Source organism: Kryptolebias marmoratus, linkage group LG21 (assembly GCF_001649575.2).
Source record: "Kryptolebias marmoratus isolate JLee-2015 linkage group LG21, ASM164957v2, whole genome shotgun sequence".
In the NCBI taxonomy this organism is placed as follows: Eukaryota; Metazoa; Chordata; class Actinopteri; order Cyprinodontiformes; family Rivulidae; genus Kryptolebias; species Kryptolebias marmoratus.
The window spans coordinates 17,532,368-17,556,241 of NC_051450.1; the positions used below are offsets into that span (position 1 = coordinate 17,532,368).

At 40.6% G+C, this 23,874-nt stretch overlaps 1 protein-coding gene across 1 annotated transcript in view; it reads right to left on the reverse strand.

Annotated features, from left to right (window-relative positions):
* Nucleotides 1-6,206: 6,206 nt before the first annotated feature.
* Nucleotides 6,207-23,874, reverse strand: part of jph1a (junctophilin 1a) — a 31,100-nt gene continuing 13,432 nt past the window's right edge. Inside the window, exons 3-6 of the mRNA XM_017406618.3 lie at nt 18,487-18,605; nt 10,292-11,025; nt 8,956-9,052; nt 6,207-8,771 (exon numbers count right to left, since the gene is read on the reverse strand). Coding sequence (XP_017262107.1) covers nt 8,972-9,052; nt 10,292-11,025; nt 18,487-18,605 — 934 coding nt within the window. The 3' untranslated portion in view covers nt 6,207-8,771; nt 8,956-8,971. The remainder of the gene's footprint in view (nt 8,772-8,955; nt 9,053-10,291; nt 11,026-18,486; nt 18,606-23,874) is intronic.

Here is a 23,874-nt window from a genome sequence, read left to right on the forward strand (position 1 = left end):
CTACCTATCATTAGACCCCGAGTTTATGTGTTGGTTATTAGCGTGAGGGGTATTTTAAACAAATACTTTGTAGTGTCACAATTCTTAATAATCATAAGAATATATATTGTTTACCATAATATAAAGAGTGATCACATACTACAATAAGTAAATAAACATTTGGACTAATGAAATAAAAGCAATACAAAGTCAAGTTTTTCTAGTAGTTTTTTTTAAATTATATTTTTAAATAATAAATAGACAACATGGTGACTGCACTAATTTACAGGCAATTGCACCGTTCATCCTAAAGAGGGCGCCTGTGTTTAAGGTGAACCTGTCTGAGCCTCCTCCTCCTGTGATAAGTGAGAGCAGGTGCTTATGGGACATGACAGATACATTTTGTTGGGCCATAAATCTGAATTCGCTAGAGAGGGCATGTTCCCTGCACCCTTATACGTTCTCCAAGATCCACTCAGTAAAAATCGACTGGTTCAGCCCGTTGTTTATTGTTGTGATGATAACGAGTGCAGCTCTGGGCAGTAGACTGTACTATAGCACTGAGCTTTAAATTCTAACATATGGCCACATAAAGACACCCATCTTTAAATATGACTGTTTAGTTAGTTTGTTTTATCGATAGACTGCTGCAGAACTCAAGGTTCCTTAAAACAAGGGAATGAGGTGTCTGTAACAGATAAGAAAGAGGCGCAGTGGGCCCATACTGCGTTCATAGTCAGGTTCAGAATGTGACTTTGCCCTTATCCTGCCTGCAGTTCGTTCAGGAGGAAAAGTGATGACTGTTGACATCTGAGGCTTTAAAATGAACACAGAGTTATCTGAGCTGTAACACTCAGAGCAGAATACTGAGCGTGACTGTAAATTGTGCTGTTTGACCCAGAGGAGCGTTGTGATTCAGTGTAATGCTCTCCACGCACACAGATGATTGACTTTGTTAATGTTTCCAGTTATATTTTTTTTATATTCAAATAGTTATATTCTCGGACTTTTCTGGCCAGATTTCTTTTATTGCTTCGACTCATTGCTGCCACAGATGTCAGTGGAGAAATACTCAGAGGTGACATCCGACCTGGTGTTTGTCTTACATTAAAGCCAGGTTTAGCTATCCTGTCTGTTTGTACCCCAGAAGGTTCTAGTAAACCCTGTGACTGGCTGTGTTGCTTGTGAACTCTCACACACACTTATACACAACAGAAAACAATCACTGACCTTCCAGTCCCCCATTACACCATTAGTACTTGATCATGAGCAGGCGGGTGGCAGCAGCCCCTTTGATGTCTCTCTGATATGACCCACCCAGTGCAGCTGCTCTCAGCTCTATTTCGGGGAGGCTGCTGTGGGCCCTCATAACAGGGCTTCCTTAACGCGCACATACGAACACAACACTCGCCAACATGTTGATATATCAACAGTGCCTTTAACAGCCCAGCTCTATGCTTCCTCAGATCACACTATTTTGGACATGGAGCTTAACTTAACAGAAAAGGCAGTTTTATTAATTTTTTTCTTAAGTGTCTGTGTTACAGCCAGGAAATTTAAATGTGCCACAATGAACACGTTTTACATTTTTTATAAGATAGCAAATGTGAAAATAAGTCCAGGAAACCAGAGGTGGCACATGGTTTGATGGGGCACCTGAATAGAATTTGATTTTGGGCCCCTACTCCCAGTAAAGCCTACTGTCCACCACTCAACTCAGTCCCACTAATGTCTTTTTTTCTCTTGTTCATGCTTTATTGTTTGTGCATTGTGCATCTAATACCACAAGTATCATAGTTTATTTTAAAATCTGGAAAGTAAGGGAAAAGATATATAAAAAATGCAGACTATGTTCCATAAATCAACCAGCTGACAGACTGCAACTGGCAACAAGTTGTTTTACTCTGAATAAATTGTTTACAGTCTGACTAGCAAGGTCCTGGTACTCTTGGGGGCCCGCTGTTGGTGCGGAGGCCCCAAGCAGCCACTTAGCTGGCTTCTTTCACCCACCAGTTTATTACCATCAACTCATTCACTGAATCTTTCCTGAACAGCATTTTGATTAAGAAGCCTTGAATAAAACCAGGTCAAAGTTTAAGTGATGATGTGGAACAATGGGGAGGAGAGAGGAATGTCTTTGGGCGTTTCTCCCAAGAAAAAAGAGAGAAAGGCTTGCCACATACAATTTGAGGTTACTGTTTCTTTTGCCTGCAGCCATTCGCCGTGCCCTGCAGTTTTCAAGTAGGTCTTAATTCAACGAAGCTCTAATAAGGAAAACTACAAGAAAAAAACGCGTTTCACAAAAAGTAGTCTTGTCTGAGTCATAAAATCACAATGTTTGGACTTTTTCTTGAAAATATTGTTTGTATTTTGCACCTTTTAGACTGGCTTTTCTTTTGTATTGAAAAAGGTTTTGAAAATTACAGTTTTCAATCTAAAAGGCCAACAAATTACAGGTATTATATTAGTGTTGTAATTATTAGCAGTACTCCTTGCAACACGGGGATGATTCAGAAAGCCGTGCAGCCAAGAAGACAGAATCATTTGCTCGTTGCCTGCTCTAAAACACAGAAAGAAAAAAAAGCCCAAATCATGGGAGAAGCCCATTCTTATGAGAATCCAACCTCCACTCCACTCACAATGAAAGCTTTGATAGGCAGATAAGTGGATGTGACAACCATTTATTCCTAATAGCTCAAGGCTAATGCATTATGTTGAGGCTCTACTTGTTTGAACTGTAATGACTCACTATGAAAAGCCTTATAAAAATAATAATAATAATAATAATAAAAACCATTCACCATTATTCACATGTCGTCCAACAAAGAAGACGTGGAAAACATTGTGCTAAAATGGCACCCATTTGGATTGGGTTGTGCTTTTACAAAAACAGCACGTGGGGGCAAGTTCATCACTGAACATGACAAGACAATGTTCCCGTTTGAATGAGACCCAGAATCCAGTTTGCTTTAGATGACAAAGTGACAGGTTTATAGCTTTAAAGCAGCTATTTGTTTCTGTTTGTGTAACAGATGAGGTGATGCTAAGCAAGGCTAACTATGCACGGCACGGAAAGGGGATCTGCTCAGATCTGCTCAGTTTTGAAAAACGATGGCCACTGATATATCTCCTCACTGCTTACAGGCTTTAATCCAATTTTAGAAACACAACTAAGTCGCATTTTACTCCAAAAGTGGAAGCTTGAGCTCAAAAAGTGTGGTTAAATCTGAATTTGTTTTAGTGTGCAGGGCAGCTCTAAAATGTCTGCATATTTAAACCAGTTTTAAAACAGCAGAATCATTTAAATGCTAACTAGAAAACTGTAAATGAAATTTACATTATCCTTTGACATTATGGTCCCCCCGGTGGTTTATGTTTCTAAATTTTACATGCTATAATAACCAGTAAATTATTTAGTTTGACTGAATTTTGTCAGTGTTATAAAACATTTAACCTTTTATTACATTTATAAAAAAAACTGTATTGTAAATATTTACCCAGTTCCAAATCCAAACTGCCTAGATTTTAGTACAGCATAAAAAATAAAAGAAGTATTACAAATTAATCACAAACTGCTTGAAAAACAATCCTTAATTTGATACTTTGCTTAAGTGTAACATAATTATTAGCTACTATATTTGGCATTTATTCATCTGCATTATCTGGAGAATTTTACCTTTTGTCGCTGTGGCAGCTTTGAGAGTTTGCAAATGTGAAGTTTTAAACCAAAATAAAATAGTCAAAGACATGTCAGCATGCCAGGGTTAGGATTTTTGATGTGGTTCTGTTGATGGTTGGTTCAATCACTCTTTACCTGAATATGAACAGTATTATTACAGGATATATCCCTACAGCTTTAAATTGTAGCTGTCACTTCTAAGACTTAAAAGGATCTGATTTATATTTGTCCAAGGCGGCTGGTGCAACCAAATCTTGCCCAGCTAGCTGTGCCATATTAGAATAGTAACAGAGATATTCTATACTATCTCTGACAGCTTCACATAGAGGTTTTAGCTGCTCTCTGGAATATTCCTTTGAGGGCCAGTCTGATCTGCCAAATGGGAAATCTATCACGTTGTGCATCTTTTTGGTAGTATTAACACCACAACATTATCTAAAATTAGCAAACTCTCTGAAGGTTTTGTGGTGTCTCCCAGAGTCGGGACAGAGAGCACAGCAAGTACACGACATGGCGTTACTCATTCCGGGCACTTGCCATTGCTGGTGTAACAGAACACTAATCCAAGGCCGACCAGTGGTGGAAACAGGACGATCTCACTTGAGACACGCTGCCCTGCACTCGCACGACTAATGCGAGACCCCGTCTGAGATGTTCTGCTTCCACGCCTGGGCTTTTCCCACTGGACCTCATTATAAGAAAGGTTAATATATAGAAGTGAACATAAGAGTGGAATCTAAAACACAAGTGGAATTTTAGACTCCCCCCCTCGCCCCAAAAATCTGACTTCTTGAATAACTTTTACCGAGGTTTCATTTTGTAATTGGTTTGTCAATTCATGCTGTTGAAAGAGTATTAAAATACCAGAAAAAAAGCACCATTTTGTTTAACAAGGCATAATATCTTTATTTTATACACATAACTTCATCTCCAAAGACTTTGCACAAATCAGTGGGGTATCATGAACTGTAACATATCAAAAGTCTCCCATAATTCCTTGTTGTTTCCTAAAATCCTCAAACGAGTACATCTGCCTTTCACATCCCCAAATGGTACGAACAATATGACCAATTGAAAATAATTATCTTATTTTTTTTTTCCACTGTCAAACATGATTATATGTGTATTACATTACCAATTACAAACAAAGTAATCTTCATTGTCAAAATACAGGTGTGCAAATTGTTAGAAAAATACCAACTCATACCAGATTCTGGATTGTGCTCTGTAAAAATCCTTACAAATAGTATATAATAATAATAATCTATATATAAATGTCTCCAACATGCAATGTTGTATTTCAAAAATATCCCACAAACAGGCTGCTCTGTTACACCTTCTAGTCTTCACAATATTTTCAGTAAATGTCAGTAGTAAGTTTTCCAGTCGTTCTGTGAACAGTTTGCGAACATCAAACAAAATTGTTACAATTAGAGAGAAAATTCACACCCTCCTCCCTGCTATTGCCACTGGTTTATTATCAAATGAAGCAGCTTTAGAAGTGTCACTAGAACCTGATGCATGTTTGGACTGGTTTCGTCCCGTTGAGCTCTCTGAGTTATCAAAAATAGTAGCTTCATTCGAACCATCAACCTATCAGCTGGATCCCATCCCGACCAGACTGTTCGAAGAGGTGTTTCCTTTAATTAACATCCCCATTTAGGATCTGATTAATCGGTCTTTAGTGAATGGATATGTTCCGCAGGCCTTTAGGGTGGTTGTACTGTAATTAAACCCTTACTGAGGAAATCGGATCTATATTTGGGAGCTCTAGCTATAGACCCGCATCCAACCTCTCCTTCCCCTCAAAAACTCTTGAGAAAATAGTTGCAAATCAATCGTGTGGACATGTGAACAGAAATAATCTGTCAGGAGTTTCAGTCAGGGTTTAGAGCTCATCATAGCACAGAAACAGCACCAGTGATAGTTACTAATGATATTCTTCTGGACTGAGACAGTGGACTTGTGTCCATACTTGTCCTCTTAGATCTCAGTGCTGCATTCAATACAACTGATGGCAATATTCTGTTACAGCTCTAAGATGCTTTAAATCATATTTATCTGATAGATTCCAGTTTGCTCTCGTCAATAATGAATCTTCTTCATACACCAGTGTTAGTCATGGAGTTCCTCAGGGTTCAGATCTTGGACCAATACTTTTTACTTTATATAAACTTCCAGGTAAAATTATGACAGCGTGGGATAAGTTTACATTGCTATGCTGATGATACTCCATTTTATTTATCAATCCTGATTAACCCAATCAGTTACATAGACTACAAACATGTCTTAGAGACATAAAAACCTGAATGACTCTTAAATTTCTGCTTATAAATTCAGACAAGATAGAGGTTGTGGTCTTTGGAACAAAATTTGCAGCCTCTCGCTTCCTCTGAATGGGCTCCAGTTCAAATGTAAAGAAGCTTGGTGTGATTTTTGACGGGGCCATGTCGCTTAACTCCCAGAATGTTACCTGGACCGTCTCCTTCCACCTGCACAATATAACTAAAAAAACAAGAAACATCCTGAAAACTGGTCCATGCATTTATCACTTCTAAGCTGGACTGTTTTTTTTTTTTTATATTTCAGGATGTCAAAACAAACAAACGAACAAAAAATCCAAAAAGTTCTCAGTTGATCCAAAATAATGCTGCTGGAGTTGTGATGAAAGTTACAAGCAGAGATCGTATTTCTCAAGTTTTAGCTTCTCTCCATTGGCTCCCTGTAAAAACCAGAATAGAATTAAAATATAATTTTTTTGATAAATCCTATAGCCTGGGTTATCCTGAATCATCCCTTTAGTTTTGCTGCTGAAGGACAACCTGACCACATTTCTTCACTCTGCTGTCTCTACTCTCCATGTTTGTATTTGCAGTTATTGCTGTCGTTAACCCTGAAACCAGGTCTGGCCCGATGATTCTGGGTTTGTCTGTTTCTTTCCTGTCCTCTCCACTCCCAGTTGGTCGGGGCAAATGACCGCCCATCCCGAGCCTGGTTCTGACGGAGGCTTTTGTCCTGTTAAAAAAGGAGCCGTTTCTTTCCACTGTCACCTCCCTGCTTGCTCAGGATGGGGGACTGCGACAAAGTGAAGATTCGACGCAATCTGTTGGCTTCTTTAGAGTGGTAACTTTTTTTTTTTTTTTTTTACTAATTGGCTTTTTGTAATGTAACTAGATTTGACTGGACTATTTACTTCTTTGTCTAGTGCCCTGAGATGACTCTTGTTGTGAACTGGCACTAAATAAATAAACCGAACTGAAATAAATCAGACTGGATGAAGAATCCTCCAATGTGCTGCTCGTTTTAGAACTGACAATACAATCAAGCCCATCTCCAAAAACAGAACTGCAGCAAACAAAAAAACCTAGATATAATTTTAAGCCCTTTTTCATGATGACCAGTGTTCACAAACACATCAGCTGTACGATAAATAAATAACTAATCTTGGTAGAGGTGACAGTAAACGCCCACCATATAAATAACCACTTTGGAAATCAAAGAAATTCATGCCATACCTGCAAGAAAGACTACAAGCAGCTAGGGTTAAAACCATGAGATTCAGGTGATGACAGCAGATTTAATATCTCCCCCCTCCCCTCTTATAGTAGAGTTAAGACAAGGATGGCATCTTTCCCCTCCCTTCCCTCCCTTCCTCATCTCTTTGAGGTAAACAGCAGCACTGTTAAAGACTTCTAAAGGCAAATCTTCTTCCTGGCGCCCCATTCCACATAGTCTCAACCTGAATAAACCTCCACTGTCCACAAATATCAGTCTATACACATGCAAGCACTGCTGGGCCTACTCAAGCAGCTCTCAACTGCAGTTTTGCATCTTAGTGTCGTTGTGAAAGCAAATCATTGGACTGACAAAATTAAAGCGAAAGGGTCTAAGCATGTACAATAAAATATGTTTTCTTTTCATTTCATAAATAAAATAAGACATTTGTTACCTCACTCTCACAGAGCTGTTTTTTTTTTCATCTTTTTTTCAAAAATAAATCAAGTTCCTCACCACGATTTCTGCTTTATCTCAAATATTCAAATCACTTGTGTCTGAGACGAAGAAAAGACCAAAAAAAAAAAAAATTTTTTTTTTTTTTTTTTTTTAAATAGTAGAACACCATCTCTGGCAAAATATATTATAAGCCTTTGACAAACAAAAATAAAAATAAAAGTATTGCACTTTCAGTAACATGGACGTGTAATGTCAAATTACAGCTCAGTTGTTAGAAATTAGCAGAATTCAAAAAAAAAGGGAAAACAAATTTATTTACCCATTCTATGAAGAGATTTCCACAAGCGTAAGAATGCAGATAACCGACATTCAGAGAACAACTGTGAACGAAAAAGCTACATAAAAACAACAAACAAAAACAAAATGTTAAAACTGTACCATGCACGGGTAGTGTTTCAGAGCAGAGTATCCTGGATTACAATGGGCGGAGCTTGGGAAAGCTGCAGGGATGTTTGGGTTAACAGAGTAAGACTGGCTAGTGACCGTGCAAGCACTGACTGCTGGCAACGGCCGTGCACGGTTTGCTCTTGCAAGATTGGCTTGAACCTCAGAAAAACCCCTCCAAACACCTGAGCCCCCCCTTCTCCGCACTCCCCCGGCCGCCCAGGGGCTGGGCTCACATCTCCCCATCAAAACGTCAGATGGCAAAATAGAAAGGCAGCTGTTTGCTCCCGTCATCTAAAAGTGCATCTCCACACTCCTCCAGCAAGGTCCGTCAGCCCACTGCTATCTCTGCCAAGGCAGCGGAGGTGGGCTACAGAGACCTGAGCTTGGGTCAGCACACATGTAGGTTTCATAACTTCATTTGTCATATGTTTGGTTGCATTTTTTTTATTTATTTTTTTAAAACTTTTTTTTATTTTTAAATCTCACTAGACATGACATTTTACTTCTGCGTACACAGAAGCCAAAGGAGTGCTAATTGACAGGGCTGGCCCTCAAGAAGGTCAAAGACAGGTTGGTAGTAGTGATGCCTTCCTCCCAATTCTCTTCGGTGTCATGCTGATTCCTAAACACCTCCGGCCGCCCCCGTCTCTCACTGGCGCCATTTTCACTTTCCAAGGCCGGCAATGCAACTGTGCCAGTTGCCATGGTTTCACTGCGACGTAGAACAGTTAGGATTTAATTGGCCCCTTGTCACGTTTCAGATGTACATTGTGACACAGCAGGCACACAAACACAAGCAAAAAATAAAATAAAATCAAGTGCAGATCATTGAGTTTGGTTGACAAGTGGTTATGCACCTATAACAAGATTATATACGAGTGTATAAATAAACTTACCAAAGAAACAGCATCATCATGTCAGAAAATGGACAAATATAATTGCAAGGCCAATATTCAACAGCATTACCATAGCAACAAGGATTGAGTTAGGACCCTGCAAAACAAAAAGCAAAGTCATTTTTTGGCATCAGGCAAAATAGAAAACATTTACAAACAAGGTTTGGCTACAGTTAGCAGCTGGTTAAGTTAGCATAATGCAAAGACTAACAACAGAAACCAGGAAGTTCATGGTTAAGAAATAGTTTGGTACACAGAGCAACATCATGTAGAAATGGCCTTATTTTTTCACATTACGGTTAGGAATATTTTTTTCCAGTGTCATGTTTTTGTGCTAATCTAAACTAATAAATGGGTGGTTTGCTGATCCAATAGCTAGTTAGATCAACAAGGGTGATATATAAGAAAAACATCTTTAAGTTTTTTGGGGTGAATCCCTTTTTCACCCCTTGACTCCACCACTTAACCTCACTCCTACATTTCGTTCCTTCATGCAAAGGGTAAGGATGTCCCAATTCATTTAGTAATTTAGGGAAAGCAAATCAATTCAGCTATCTGGTCCTTAAAATAAAGACTTTTCAGGGGCACACTTAGAATAAAAGGTTACGATCTGCGCAACCAAAAAAATCTTACAAATTTGAGTTTTTTCTCTGATACAGCCCTTAACATTTGAAGAGTTTGATGTATTCTGATGTACTGCATCACATTTAATAACATTGCTGATCTTCATTCACAAGGATAAAAAATAGCAAAAATACTATTGTACTTCTAAGTTCAAAACATTTTTTACACACAACTAGTCTTCATGATATTTTGAAACTTCAGCAAAAATACATCACAGCTGTAAAAGCAGCAGTATATTGGCTTTCTGTAGGGGTGTCCTATTTTGTGTTGGAATATTTTAACTACTACAGCTTATGGCTTGAAATTAAGGGCCAATGGGATGCTGAAGAAAATATCGGGGACCTTCAAGTGACATCTACTTTGATTGGTTGTATATCTGGACTGGTATTAAAGGGATAGAGCATCATCAGAATGATGCTGATGGGGCAGAGTGTTGCCTAACATGCTGGTGCAAAAAGGTGTTTAATTAAATTGGGATCATTTTAATTTTCCCTGAACCAGAAAGGACCCCTTGTTCAATAGCTGGAGGCTGTTGGATAACTGAACTCAAACCACAGTATCTAATAAAGCCTAACAGACCGACCAGATACCCTCACTATATGAGTCAATGGGTGAGAGAGAGTTTCCCTTTTTCTTGTCTTGTCATGTTTTTATAGGCTTAAATTAACCATGCTCACATTATAACTATCAGTAACAGTTAACTGAACCTTACTGTTTCTTCCGTGCCTTCTGCAATCTCCAAGCTCCCTTTCTTTGTGTCTGCAAGGCTCTTTGGCTTTAGGGAATCTTGCTTCCTGAGTTTTGGCTCGCTCTTGTTGTCCCGAAGAGAGGGTGGCTTAGGAGTAGGGGTGGGGGTGCTGAAGGACCTAGGTTGTGGGGGCAAACGTGCCAGAGCCAGAGCACTGGGCTCTTCTTCTACTTCCTCAGGTTCTGGAGGCGGAGGACCCCTCGCGGGGGCCTTGACGTAGTAACTGTGGTACTCAGAGTGGAGCTGGCCATTGACTGGAACCGTAGGAGGCTGTGAGGGAGCTGCAGGAGCTGTGGTGGGCTGGTGAACTTTAGAGGGTTTAGGTGGAGCCTCGATGTGCGCTTGGGAACTCTTGGGGCCATCGGTGACAGACACCCTCTCTTCTTTACTCAACTTCCTACTAGAACGCTCTTCCTTGCTGGGCTTAAAACTTGACTTCTCGTCTTTGCTTATTTTACGGGACGGTTTTTCTTCTTTGATCGGTTTGTGGCTGATGCTGTTGCCGATCTGGCCCACCTTCTTGCTCGTCTCAGGCGACGGGGGAGGGGTGGCGGAGGGACTGGCCACGGGAGAGTGGTGCGGCGTGGTGCCTTTACGGTAAAAGTGGGGAGAATCGTGCGGGGAGTCGTTTTTCTTTTCAACAGGAACCTCTTTAATTTCCACCGGCTCTTTCAGCTGTTGTTTAATATAGTCGGGTCCTGAAGAAATGAAGAAAAAAAAACACAAATTAGCACGGCAAATAATAACAGATGAACAAAAAACAACAAAATAAAAGCCAAACACTTGCCTCTTTCTCTCCTATTTGGAAACTAAATTGATCAGATCAATGTGTGCAGTTTTTACAGATAAAATATTTTACCCAACATTGTGCCATGTACTTGTACTTTATCACATGTATCAGTTACCCATGTCAAGTGTAGAACTTGATCCTGCTTTGCCATAAAAGGTATTAAAGTTAGCATATATTTGTTCAGAAAGGTAAATAAATATTTGCTTACTGAAACAATTATGCAATTATTTAAATCTAAGCAGGCAAAGTATGTCCACTCATATATCGGTATAAACAGTCCTATTGTGGAATCTTTGGGGCCTTCAGTACTCATAAGCCTAAAGTACTTTTCAGCTTCATGGCATTCGTAATTTGTTTCTGAACCACCACAACCAATAAGACCCACTACAAGAGAAAGGGGGATATGTAAACATCTGTGGGGTTTAACATATCTGCCGAGCTTAATTTCACACCATAGCTCTCGGTAAGAGTTAGGGACTGTGTAATTTCACTCTGTTTGGGGACAGATTCCTGCGAGGGGTTCCAGGCATTTTCTAAATTGTTCCCGGCACTTAAATGATCCCTAGCCTCAAACTCCTGCAGGGCTGAAACGCTGGCAGTCATAAAAAATAAAAACAAAACAAAACAAAAAAAGAAAAACCACCTCACGTCCATTTCACTTCTGCAGCCCTGTTGGATTCCACGGTAATGAAGAATGACGAACTTGCACACACAAAACACATTAGAATAAGGATCGTGTGTTGGTTTTATAGGTATCTGATCGTGTGTAGATCCTCCTGATGAGTGAAAGATTTATTGGACGCACTCAACCAACAAATCCTGCCAAGTGAAATGGAACATGTACTGGTACTCAGATACCCAAACGGCTGTGGTGTTTCTTTCATCTGAACATAAACTGGGCTGAGTCTGCAGCCTTCTAAAGTAGGCCACGCTAATCTCGACCAAGGCATAAATGCGAGAAGCAAAGAAAATGAATAAAAAGATGAGTTTCAGCAGCTTGTAAATTGCTTGTGTCGTTTACGATATATGGCAAAAAAAATAATTTTTTCCACACTTCAGTTGTAATATGTTTCTTCTAACATCCCTGTAGCCTCTTTGAGGTTATTAGAATACAGACTTTTGTTACGGCTGCAGCAGTTTGCCAGTTCTGCTTATGTTAATCCACAGCACATTTTCTGCTCCAGTGCACTCTCAGAAAAACACAAGCTCTCTTCTTCTTTATTTTTTTTAAGCCACACACACATGCAGACAATCATGCAGCCATACAAAAGGCAACAGATCGGCTGTTTATGACTTAGCCTGACTCCACCTGACCTTAATACGAGATGAACAGCCATAACAATAGAGAAGCTTTTTTTAAACCTTTGTATATAATTCTGTATGTTTGTGTGTGTGTAGGAAGACGTGTTGTTAATACATCTGCTGCCACTGGGTGCTAGATGAGCTGAGCACTCATAGAAGGCATTGGCTTAATATTATGTGTTATAAAGGGAAAATTTGGACAAACAATTTTTTTTTTTAATGACTTGATTCTTGTTTCTCTTTGAAGAACTGACAATCAAACACTCAACCAAGACTGTTTTTACTTCCTGAATGATGACAAGTCTCACATGCTGCTTTGGCAGACTAAAAAAACTGCAAGAAAATAGAGAAGCACATATTTCTGTAGGCTAACTGTTGGTTTACCTTGTTGCTGGGACTACATGTCAAGCAAAACAACACATTTCAGTTGGTAATAAAATGCATCTACAGTGTCCAAGTTTATCTTTAACTGTCCTTTAATGATTAATTTTTTTTTGACAGGGAGCTGTTCTAAATGAGACTAAGTCTGTCTGCCTGTTAGCAAGAATTCTATGAAACCCAGTAAAAAGGTGTCACTTTAGGAAAAGGACGATTCCTAAAATCGTAGTTTGGATATTTTGTGGTGTTCTGTGGAAAAGCTACGAAGCACGTTGTGCTTGTTGTGGATAACACTTTGAATGACTTTCCTTTGGAGAAATAGAGTTAAACTCTGAGCAGACTGATGAGCTAACAGCTAGTCTGAGCAGAACCAAGACCACGGTGGATCTCTGCTGTTTAAAAACGACTCTGTGGAACACCATTTTACAACCTTTTTCACTGCTGTCAATTTAGCATCGCAGAGTTATTCTGAGAAAAATGTTACGATACTGTTTCATAAGATACCCCAGGCTGCACAAGAAGTGCTACAGCTAGCTGCTGCTGCCTCTATTTACACTTGCAAACAACCACAGAATTATATGTGTATATGACTAACCATGTAATGTGAAACTGATGACAGTGTAGAGGTTTATAAAATAGCATATATATGAACTGTAATAAAGTTGTTTTCAGATGTTAGCAGTCCACTAGCCCTGCTCGGACTAGCCATTAGCTCGTCAATCAAAAGAGTGAACAATCCCTTGTTGCATTTTGCAGAACAAATAGTGAAAACTGATTCAAATGAATCAGTTTGTGCTGTAATACCATGCAAACAAATGTGAATGTTGTTAGCTAGCATGGCACTAATTACTTCAATGTATTAATGACTAATTTTGTTATCAACACTGATCAACTGGTAGGGCCAGGCAGCCCTACCACCTAGCACTTCCCCTACACCTCAAAAAGAAGTGGGGCACCCCTCGCCCTTGGCATAAACATGCAAAAGCTTAAAGATGGGGATAAGTAGTAGGAGTAAGTGGTGAAAATAGGATTCACCCAAAAATGTTGATATAATATCTGTGTGTAAAGATATTACTCCTATCTAATAACATACTCCTAAAAGAGGAGAAAAAAATCACCTTAAGACTTGTTTCTAAACATTTCTGTAAAGTTGGACATGTTAACGTAGGGACTGTGGCGATTCAAAAATCTGCAGTTTGTTTCTTTCATGCTAGCTTCATTTATTAGTCTCTGAGGTGACTGTCTGGTACTGTGCTGTATCGTATATTGATTATTCTGTTGTGGGGCTAGTGTTATAATTAGGACTTATGACTCAATTTGTAGCTTTTAAAATGTTCTTTTTCATCCTCCTACTCACAGTGACAGATGGGCAGGAAGAGCTGATATTGTCTAATCAGACTATATTCCCTCTTCTTGCATCTCTCTAGTCCCACATGAACATACGTAGAAACAGAACACTGGGACTGACATGTAAATGAATAAATATTCACTGTCTGTGCTTACTGGTTGCCTGTAATCATTGTCTTCCTTTTAGATTTTTAGCTATAATCGTACTCAACTCTAATTAGAGGCTTAGTATGCATATCGCCCCACATGATTTTAAACTAAAATCATCTTATAGTAAGGAAGGACCAAGTTAGAGCCATTTTGGTCAACCTTGTAAAAGACAATATGCACAATCTCACGCAAGATCTTGCAAGATGTGTTAGCTCTTGGAGTATGTGATGAGGATGACTCTCAGCTACCGCTGCACCAAGTTTAGGCTCAATATCTGCAAAACTGACAAAGTTAAAGCCATTTCAACAAGTGTGACAGATGGAAAATGTTTCTCCAGCCTGAAAAAGGATTGGGTGAGCAGCCCATAGTCTCTATTCTAGAAAGTCATTAGAAGTTTCTGCATCACTGAGGCCGAAGAAAACCTTGGGCGTGAAAACCTACTCCCCACCTGCTGCTATGAATACACAGCAACACCTGCTCACGTCTGACGCTTCAGCCCCGACAGCTCCTGGCTTTTATGGCTCCACCTGGTTCAAGCGCACCTTGACTGGGTCAAACAGGTCAGAGCACGATCCCTGCTGTCACCCCTCCCGTCCCCTCCCCTCACCTCCCCACCCCTTCAGCAAGCGGCTGAAGGAAGGAACAGCTGCTCTGCGAGTGCGGGAGCGAGTTCCTCTCAGTGCATAAGGATTTCAGCTATGTCTCCATTAGACCCCTGTGAGCACACATCGGCACCAAAGATAGCCCCAATTAACGTCACGCTGCAGGCCACGCCCAGCGGACCCTCTCTGCTGCCCCTCCAGGGTGCTGTGTGTGAATCGATCGTAAAGGTCAGGGTCCTGTTCACCATGACCCTCTCTTCCCTTTTGAAGCACACAATCCCAATCTCGGTGATAAGCTGCGATGAGTCTGAAATGCTAATTACAAACAACAAGGGGTTTAGACCCCCCCCGGTTCGAACCCTGCAGGAGTTTATTAGAAGCTGAAGGAGGGAAAGATGGACATTTAGGAAGCAAAGCCGATTGGTTTGGGAACGTTATAGAAGTTTGTCTCAACATCACTTACATCAGACAGCTAAGGTGATCACACATCAAAGCTTTGCTTACAGGTAACAAAACCTAAAGTAAGACATCATTTCACCCAAACGAAGTAGCATAAATAGGAGAAACTGTCGACATAAGAGCATCTCCCAAACATAAACCATGAACTGATCCCAAATCTATAAAATCAGACTGACTGTAAAGATCATATAAAATTAAAGGCTTAGTATTTCATGAAGGAATGCATATCACCCACCGCTTGACAGAGTAGTAGTATGCGCTCTCATACAATATCACAAGATGTCACCCTCTGAGTATCTGCTGTAAATGACTCTCAGCTACTATCACACCAAATCGTAGCTCAATATCTGTAAAACTGATCGAATTACAGCCATTTTTGTTTTGGCTAATGTTGATTAGCTGTGATAGCTATGTTGAATTGAGTTGACTCCAAAAGCTTGTCAGCTGTAGTCGTACATCCAATGATTTTTTTTTTCTGAAAGTTTCATTTAATTACGTTCAGAGGTTCAGGAGATAATTTGCTCAACAGACAGACAGACACACACATTTGCAAAAACATTATGGGCCTTTGCCTATTCAGCAGAGGGCGAAAAAAAGAAATAAATTAACATTTGTCAAATAAGTTTGTCTATTTGCAGGTGCCTGTTGGACTTAACGGACGAGCTTACGTAACCAAACATTTCAAATGTTCCGGCTCAGATATCTCCCTGTGCTGCACATTATTATGACATCGGCCACTCTCTCATTCATGATCTGACTTATAAGGCAAGGACACTCTCGGCACACACATGTGAACCTGGAGAACACTCAGCCTGCCAGGCATGACCACGGTTTTCCACAACACAAACAAGCCGCGGGACGTCTCTGGCCCTGGCTGGCCATTTCTGTGGCTTAGTGAGCGTCATGCTTGACTGGATCCCATTGTCAATCTGTTTGTCACCTACTATTTTCTAGTTGCTTTTGGCACGAGCCCAAAGTTGCCTGCACACAGGCCTAAATATATTACAGCAAATGGAAGAGACATGGATAGCACAGATCTTACACTGTAAATAAAAATAAACAAAAAAAAAAGGGGTGACATAGCTTCAAGCCTTGTTCAAACAAAACTGGTTTAATTGCCGGTTAAACCGCCAGCCAGAGGAAAGATGAGAAACCTGCTGTCGTATTTTTGGTGAGTTTAGCAAGTATTTCCATTACAACAGGCCTTTGATAGCAATGAAAAGGCTTCCATTCATAATACAGTGGACTTTGTATAAACACCAACACAGTCCTCCATTGTGGCATTACAAATCATCCTCAGTATCTCCATTGATCAATCACAGAACCGGAACACTAATCTCTCCATGTTTGCACATAAAAAAACAAGCTCATTAATAACCCAAATATCAGTGTGAACAACTCGAGTTTGCAAATAATTCAAACACATCACCCAAACTCCCACTTGTTACCCAATTGCCTCAAACACGGTGTTGCTTCAAACATGCCTTAAACAGGAATCCTATCCGGAAGATGGGGGTCTATGGGCTGGATGAAAATATACATGTGAGGCATGAATCACTCATGTAAAGAAAAAAAAAAACAAACAATTTAAGCAATTCTAACAATCCTGCTGGATTAGCCATGTCTGAACTGAGTGAAAACCTCGTCTAAAACCATTTGTGCCTGCACTGCTAGGCATATGCCGGGACAAAATTAGCTACAAGAAAAAGTATTGCATTTCAGCGAAAGCACTGACCTCCCTAACCTCTCAGTGCACCTGCAGTTTGGAGCCATAGCTCAGATCTGCTAAAGTCTGGTTCTAAACAATCAGTTTTTTTGTTGTTGTTGTAGATAGCTCTTCAAACAACCTCATTTTGGAGAAATAAAGACAAGCATTTGTTATTTATAAGCCCAATTATTAGCAGCTAAATATGCTTGGCTGGGGTCACTTCCTGCAGGAGTATCATAATGTTTTTGCAGGATAAGGATGTAAAGTGAAATTGATTATAATGCCAAAGGTTATAAAGCGATTCCACCTTGATCTCAACCTCACAGTGTCTGTTTAAACTGATACCCAATTTGATTAAAATACCACTTTGGGGTTTTCAAAACAGTTTTTGTGTGGACGCAAGGCTGAAATTATGAAAAACCTTTTGTGTACCGACAAAATGCCTTTCCCGTGTGGACTGATCCTTAAATTCCTTCATTTTCACCAGTCTATTGGATCAGTTTGGAAGGGAATGCACATATTTTTTTAGCAGTAAAGCTGAGCTCACCCATGACCTTATTCTTCCCTTTATAATCCTTTCAAAATTAATGATAGCAGAAACAGGTGAGCAGTAGGTGTGTCAAAAAAGGCACACTTACTAGAAAAGCACCATCACTACTACTGGGTGCTGGTAGTGACAAGGAAAAAGTTAATAGTGACGGTCAATTTTTTTTTTAAATTTTCCCATTTTAACTAAACTTTTAATATCCACAGTTAAAGTATGAATTGTTGAGACATTTCCGCAGAATCCCATCTGGCTACATGGATCCTGCGTCAACTAGACCTTGTTAATACTCACATGGCTTTATTCATGCTTAGTCTAAAACACAAAACTGGTCATTAACTTCCATTGTCCAAAACTAAGGCCAAAATGTCAAGCGCTGCCTTGTTGTATTTTTGGAGCCAGAGTTTGCAAACTCAAAAGTCCCGCTCACATGCCCTCCCAACTCGCTAATAGGCTGGTACATTGTCAGCCACGTTGTGACATGCTACTTTCTTTAAGCCTCAAGTAGCTACTTGAAGAAATGTGTATTTGAACAGACAGCAGCAAGGTTAAACCTGCACAAATCAACAAAAGTCAACACCTGAAAAGAAAAATTCTAAATAAATTTTCAATTTTTAGTCAGGAAAGTCAGCCACAAGGGGGCACTTGTTCTTTGTGGCTTCAGCTTCTAAATTTGATCCCACTTTAGAAGTGTGGTTAACAGCAAATATTCATGTTTTTCTTTTGCTTGTTGCCTGACTGGTCGACGGAATTGAGGCGTGTCTCTGATGGGCATGTTATAAGTGTTTAACCTGAAGGTGGACAATCACAGGGAAGCATTATATACAGTATCATAAACAAGCAGGTGCAGTGTGTGAAGGCTTGGTTTGAAAGGGTTACCTGGTTGGTAGAAGTTGGGGGAGAGCTCCCTGGCAACTGCCCTGGCCATTTCAGACTCATGTATGGCAGAGATGGCAGCCTGTTCTGCCGCCTCGCTTTTTGTCCGGGCATGGGCCGTTCTGGGGACAAAACAATGAAGAACGATGTCAGAAACCAGAAACCATAGGAGACAGAAATAAGATGCACATTTCGCCCCATTTCCTTCAATACAAAGTACCACATGACAATCACGTTGCACGCTACAGTGTCATTTATGACACTTTCCCATCATTAGGATTGACACAATGGCTTCCCTCTATAATCTTTTTCTTGCTCCTCTTCCATCACTCATCACTCATCCCTGAGCTGCATCCCCTTATGAATAACAACACTTCCTCTTGTGTTTCTATCTCTACTTTAAATCCTGATTTTCCAAATGAAGCGCAGCTTTATGCCTTCTGGACTAATGCACTTTCACTGGACCACCAGGAATGCTGCCTAAAACACACACAGGTTGTTTATAAGGGAGGTTTGCTCAGTGAAAAATGTGGGAAATGAATAAAACCAAACACATAACGGGTTTTTTAAGGGCTATAGTGAAAAAAAAGTGCAACAGAGTCTCCATCAGTTTTATGATTTTTGTCAAAACACCTTCAGAAAAATGCTCAGCATTAAAAAGGACAAAAACCGTTGGTGTAAACGTGAACGTAGCGTTGGTGCTGGTGGAGTATCGTGGTAAGACGACGAGGAGTAGGAGAAACCCGCTAAACAAATCCTTTGAAAACTCCAATAAGAGATAATCAAACATGCAAACACACAAAATACAGAAAATCTTTTTAAACACCTAATCCTTTAAGAAATACATAAAAATCTAACAATATAAAACAAAACAGGAGTTAACTACAAACAGAAATGTTAAAGCAGTGAATGCATGTGCAGAAAGGCCTGAAAGGATCCAGATGCAAAGTTCAAGCATCACTGTAAGTATTGACAGCTGCTGCCCTGATTAACCCCGCTCATCCCTCTTCCTCTCCCTCGTCCCTTCCTCTTTACTCCTTTCTTTCAATCAATGCTCTTGTTTCCTTTTTCAATCCTCCTTCGTCTCAGTGGTGACTCCTGCCCTCATCTGTCTGCATCCCTTCTCCTCCCCTCCCGCAGTGTGACCTCAGACACACAGATGTCTCTATTCCAAAATGCTCCTCTGTCCTTGGAGTCTGTGCTGTCCTGTTTTGTTGACGAGCGGGACAGGAAAATATTAAAATGCATGAGGAGCACGAGGAGCCGCAGACCCCAAAAATAAGTCTGTGGATCACCCACCCCGGCGAAGGGCACACCGAGCATGCGTGTTGGCGGCAGCTGCAGAGGAAAAACTTCGGTTTTATGAATTTATAACATCCATGAATCACAGGAATTTCACTGGCGGCCTCAAAGCGGACACAACATAAAGCTTCACGGCATTCCAGTTGCATCACACAATCAACATGCCCGCCGCTGACTCGCCACACATGCAGCCAAGAGGAACATATAGGCGTCTATTTCTGAAATGTGCGAAATGTGTTGCCAAGTGGAAGGAGGCATGACTGTATGCAGCAATGCCCACGGCACAGCCGCGGGATTTTTTAGCCGAGTAAAGTCACGGGCAGACTGACGAAGTGATGCAGCCTGTTCCCAGACAGGATGTGTGGTGGTGGGAGGTGACAGGCAGAAAACGATGGGCGTAGAGGTGTGATGGAGCACTGGGACAGAGAGGAGGGCGAAATGGGAGGTGAGAAAACACAGGCATGTGGAAGGAAGGCATGAAAGGGACGCTTGGTTTTGCTACATACTGTATATGTGCACAGTTTGGAGAAAGCTTGCGTCATCTTCCTTTAGAGCACAAACTGCTGTGGCTTGCTCAGATGTGTCAAAAAAAATGTTGCATGTGTAAAAAAAAAAAACAATACAAAGAACTGAAAAATAAAAAAAAATGCTTCAAAGGGAGGATAACAAGTCTCTGTGGCTTTCATTTCATCATCTTAAGTATAGAGCATATCACTTTACCAGCTGGTATAATTCAGATGCTTCAGAGGGTCGAGGCATGCGAGAAATTAAAGGCTTAACATTCTTTGAAGGAATGCATATTACCCACTGACTTCCAGAGATTCAAACTAAGATCATTTCATGTTGAGAGAAGATAGAGGAATAGCCATTTGGGTCAAACACAGAAACTAATGTTATGGACAGTGATATTACAAGAGCTCGGGCAATCTGTTTGAGTCACGTTAGTTATGTGCTGTGGAGGACTCTCAGCTATGACCACGGCAAATTTTAGCTCGATATTTGTAAAAGTGATGTACGTTCAGAGAGTTTCAATAAACTCTGACAAGATCCAAACACACACAGGCAGAGCCATAATCCTCTGCCTTTTTATTTTGCAGTTGGCAGGCAATAAAAACACATATTTTTAGGACAAATGAAGTTACAGTGACAAAACGCAAGCTCACTGTTGACCTTTGCCAAAAGTTTCAGATTCTGTAAGTCGTCAAACGGACAGCTGCCTCCCGGGCACAACTCCTCTGCTTATGAATATAAAGCAACACCTGTTCACTTCGAGCTTCGAATCGTGTAAGGAAACTTTGTTGTGGGGATGAGTCTGAGTAAAGGCAGGTGTTTAAACCTGCTCACGTGACTGCAGGGGGACACACAAACTGGACCGAGGGTCTGCAGCCATTACAATCAAAAGAGCCTTTTCTTCTCTAAGGAAATAAAACTTGTCCAGAGTTGCAAAAACCTACTCACACCTACCTACAACTGATTAACATTTGAGCTCAATCCAACTCAAGATGGCTGCCACAGCCTACTCACCTTAGACAACACAAAAATGGCTACAACACAGGCAATTTTAAGATATTGAGGTAAACTTTGGTGTGCTTGTAGCTGAGAATTGTTCTCAGCACATACTTTGCTCAAAACCTTGCCATTAGCAGTGCAAACTTGCTAATTTTATTCATGCAGTATTGCATGAAAGTGGACAAAAAACTGTTTAAACTAGCCTTTCCTATTGTAGTTATAATATAATTATTAATCATCTCCGTGTGAATTTCGTCAAATTTAAAAAGGAGCCACAGCAGAGGGTCCAAAAAGCCAAATGTGGCCTCAGAGCCACAGGTTGCAGACCCCTGGTTTAGACAGTCACCGAGCTTTGAAGCAACACATTTAGGGGTCGATCTTAAACTGAGAGACAATGCTGATATATTTTGTATGCGACCCAGCGCTGTTTGGTCGCTGAGCGAAATGACTGCGTGAAGACAGTTGGGCCACTTTGGCGGCGAGTGTGGCGGACGCACTTTTCTCCCTGAAACGTGCGTCTAAGCGTGTTTCAGACAGAGGTGGGAAGGGAAAAGGGAAAGTCCAGAAAGAAGCAGAAAAGAAAAGAAGAATGATAGAACTCGAGAAGGGGGGGGAGAGAACGACCGAGACAGATTGCCTCTCTTGGACATTTAGAACAGCTGAGGTATGCATCTCAGCCTCTCTAATTTTACTGTAGGCTTAAATTTCAAACCCCGGTTCCCATGCAGCAGGACGCATCCTGCTTTAAGGTTCGTCGGCCTCCAAGGGAAAAGAGCACGCATGCATCTGTACTGTGCATGTTTGGTTTTCTGATCTTTGTGTGCAGATTTTACAGAGTGAAGCTTCGTTCTGTCACTCCCCACGCTGAGGCCTATTTCGAGGAGAATCTTTCACACGTGTTAAAACTGTTCTGAAACTCACTTTGCTTTTTCGTCTCTTTCTACCCCTTCCTCCCTCTTGGTTCCAGCTTGGTAACTGGACCCCTCAATGGTCAATGTACTGCTAATAAGCTAAAAGACGAGTCTTGACCTTGTCCATTGTAGACAACTCTACAACAACCCCCACGTTTAGGCTTCAACACTTTCTGTCATTGAGTAAACAAGAAAACAATTCAGGTGCAGTATAAAGTAGATTTGATTTCTCAAAAAAAAATGCTCCTCGTCTTATCCAAGAAAACCTTTTTCTTTTCTTTTTTTAAATGACCTTTTTGTCTATATCTTGCCAAAGCAAAGCCCCCAGCAGCACAGACAGTCAGCGCAAATTAACACTTAGTTTATACACTAATGTAGGCCTGCTATCGAATTCCTGACTGCTGCTAATTCAGGATTACTCAAGCATGACTAATACCATTTAAAAAATTGGCTCTGAAATTTATTTTGGAATTACTCCTGACCCACGCCACAGGCTTACATTACCGGGGCGGTGCAGGTGGGGGACTAAAGGTACAGCAAATTAGGTGTGAAATGGGAGACAGAGTGGCTGGTGTTAGGAGATAACAAAAGTTTATGGAGACGCAAAAGCTCCTGGGCTGTATGATGGAAATATGCATGGTCGTGTCTAATAGACTAAATATTACTTAAGAGTTTTATTTACCAAGACATACGTTGGGTTCTGTGTTCAACCTGTTTTTTTTCTGATCCTGATTCTCTTTTCAAGTTATGTTAGAGCCCTGTTGAGCACTTTTATAATTTCTCATAAAGACATGTGAGATCATAGCACTCAAAGCAAAAAGCTACAAAAAAAGTGATAAGCTTAGTAAGATTTTCTTGGGTTTTAAGAAAACAAACCGTCAGTTTTAACACCAAATAAAATGCTAACTATTGGCGTAATAACAGAGACGTTTAGGAGAGAAAACAGACAAACTAAACAAACTGTGTCAGAAAAAAAGTGTAGAGGGTTTAATGCAGCATTCTTTCACTTTCTTTGACATCTTGCTGTTTTGCATGAAACTACAACTCCGTCATTTCTCAACATAAAATGACTTTGGTGAAAAACTCTTTTTGGAAAGGCGACAGGTGACATGCATCCCTTCAAGGAATCCTAGACCTTTAAGTTTTACGTTTTACCTGCATCTTTACAGCTTCTGTGTTTATATTTTACTGCCTGATTCCATTCGCACATAATCCCGAGGCAGAACTCGCAGGTAGAGACAGGTCGGAAACTAAACGCTGATTCAGTTTTGATTAAATCGGAAAAATCCCCAAACTCTGTTGTGGCCGTGGATTACAACCAGACCTAATCTCCCTGTGGAGTTCTGTGTTGGAGAGCCCACCACGAGACCTCGGCTGGCCTCCGCCCACTTCACTCACAGGTATGGGATCCTATCTGCAGGGGTTTAATGTACAAAGTGAACGTAACAATGTTTTGTACCGCTTTGAAAAGTATTTAGAGCCGTGTTTTGTTAAGTTTTTTTATTATAAGAGAGTCTGCATGTGTGTAAAGAGTGACAATCCCTCCCGGAGAGGATCCCTCTGGTTTTGGTAAAGGACACTGGTTGGGCTTCAGACTTCAGCTACTTGTGTCAGCACTGCCAGTGAAACAGAGCCACCGCTGACACAGCTAAAGACTAATGGGGTTGGG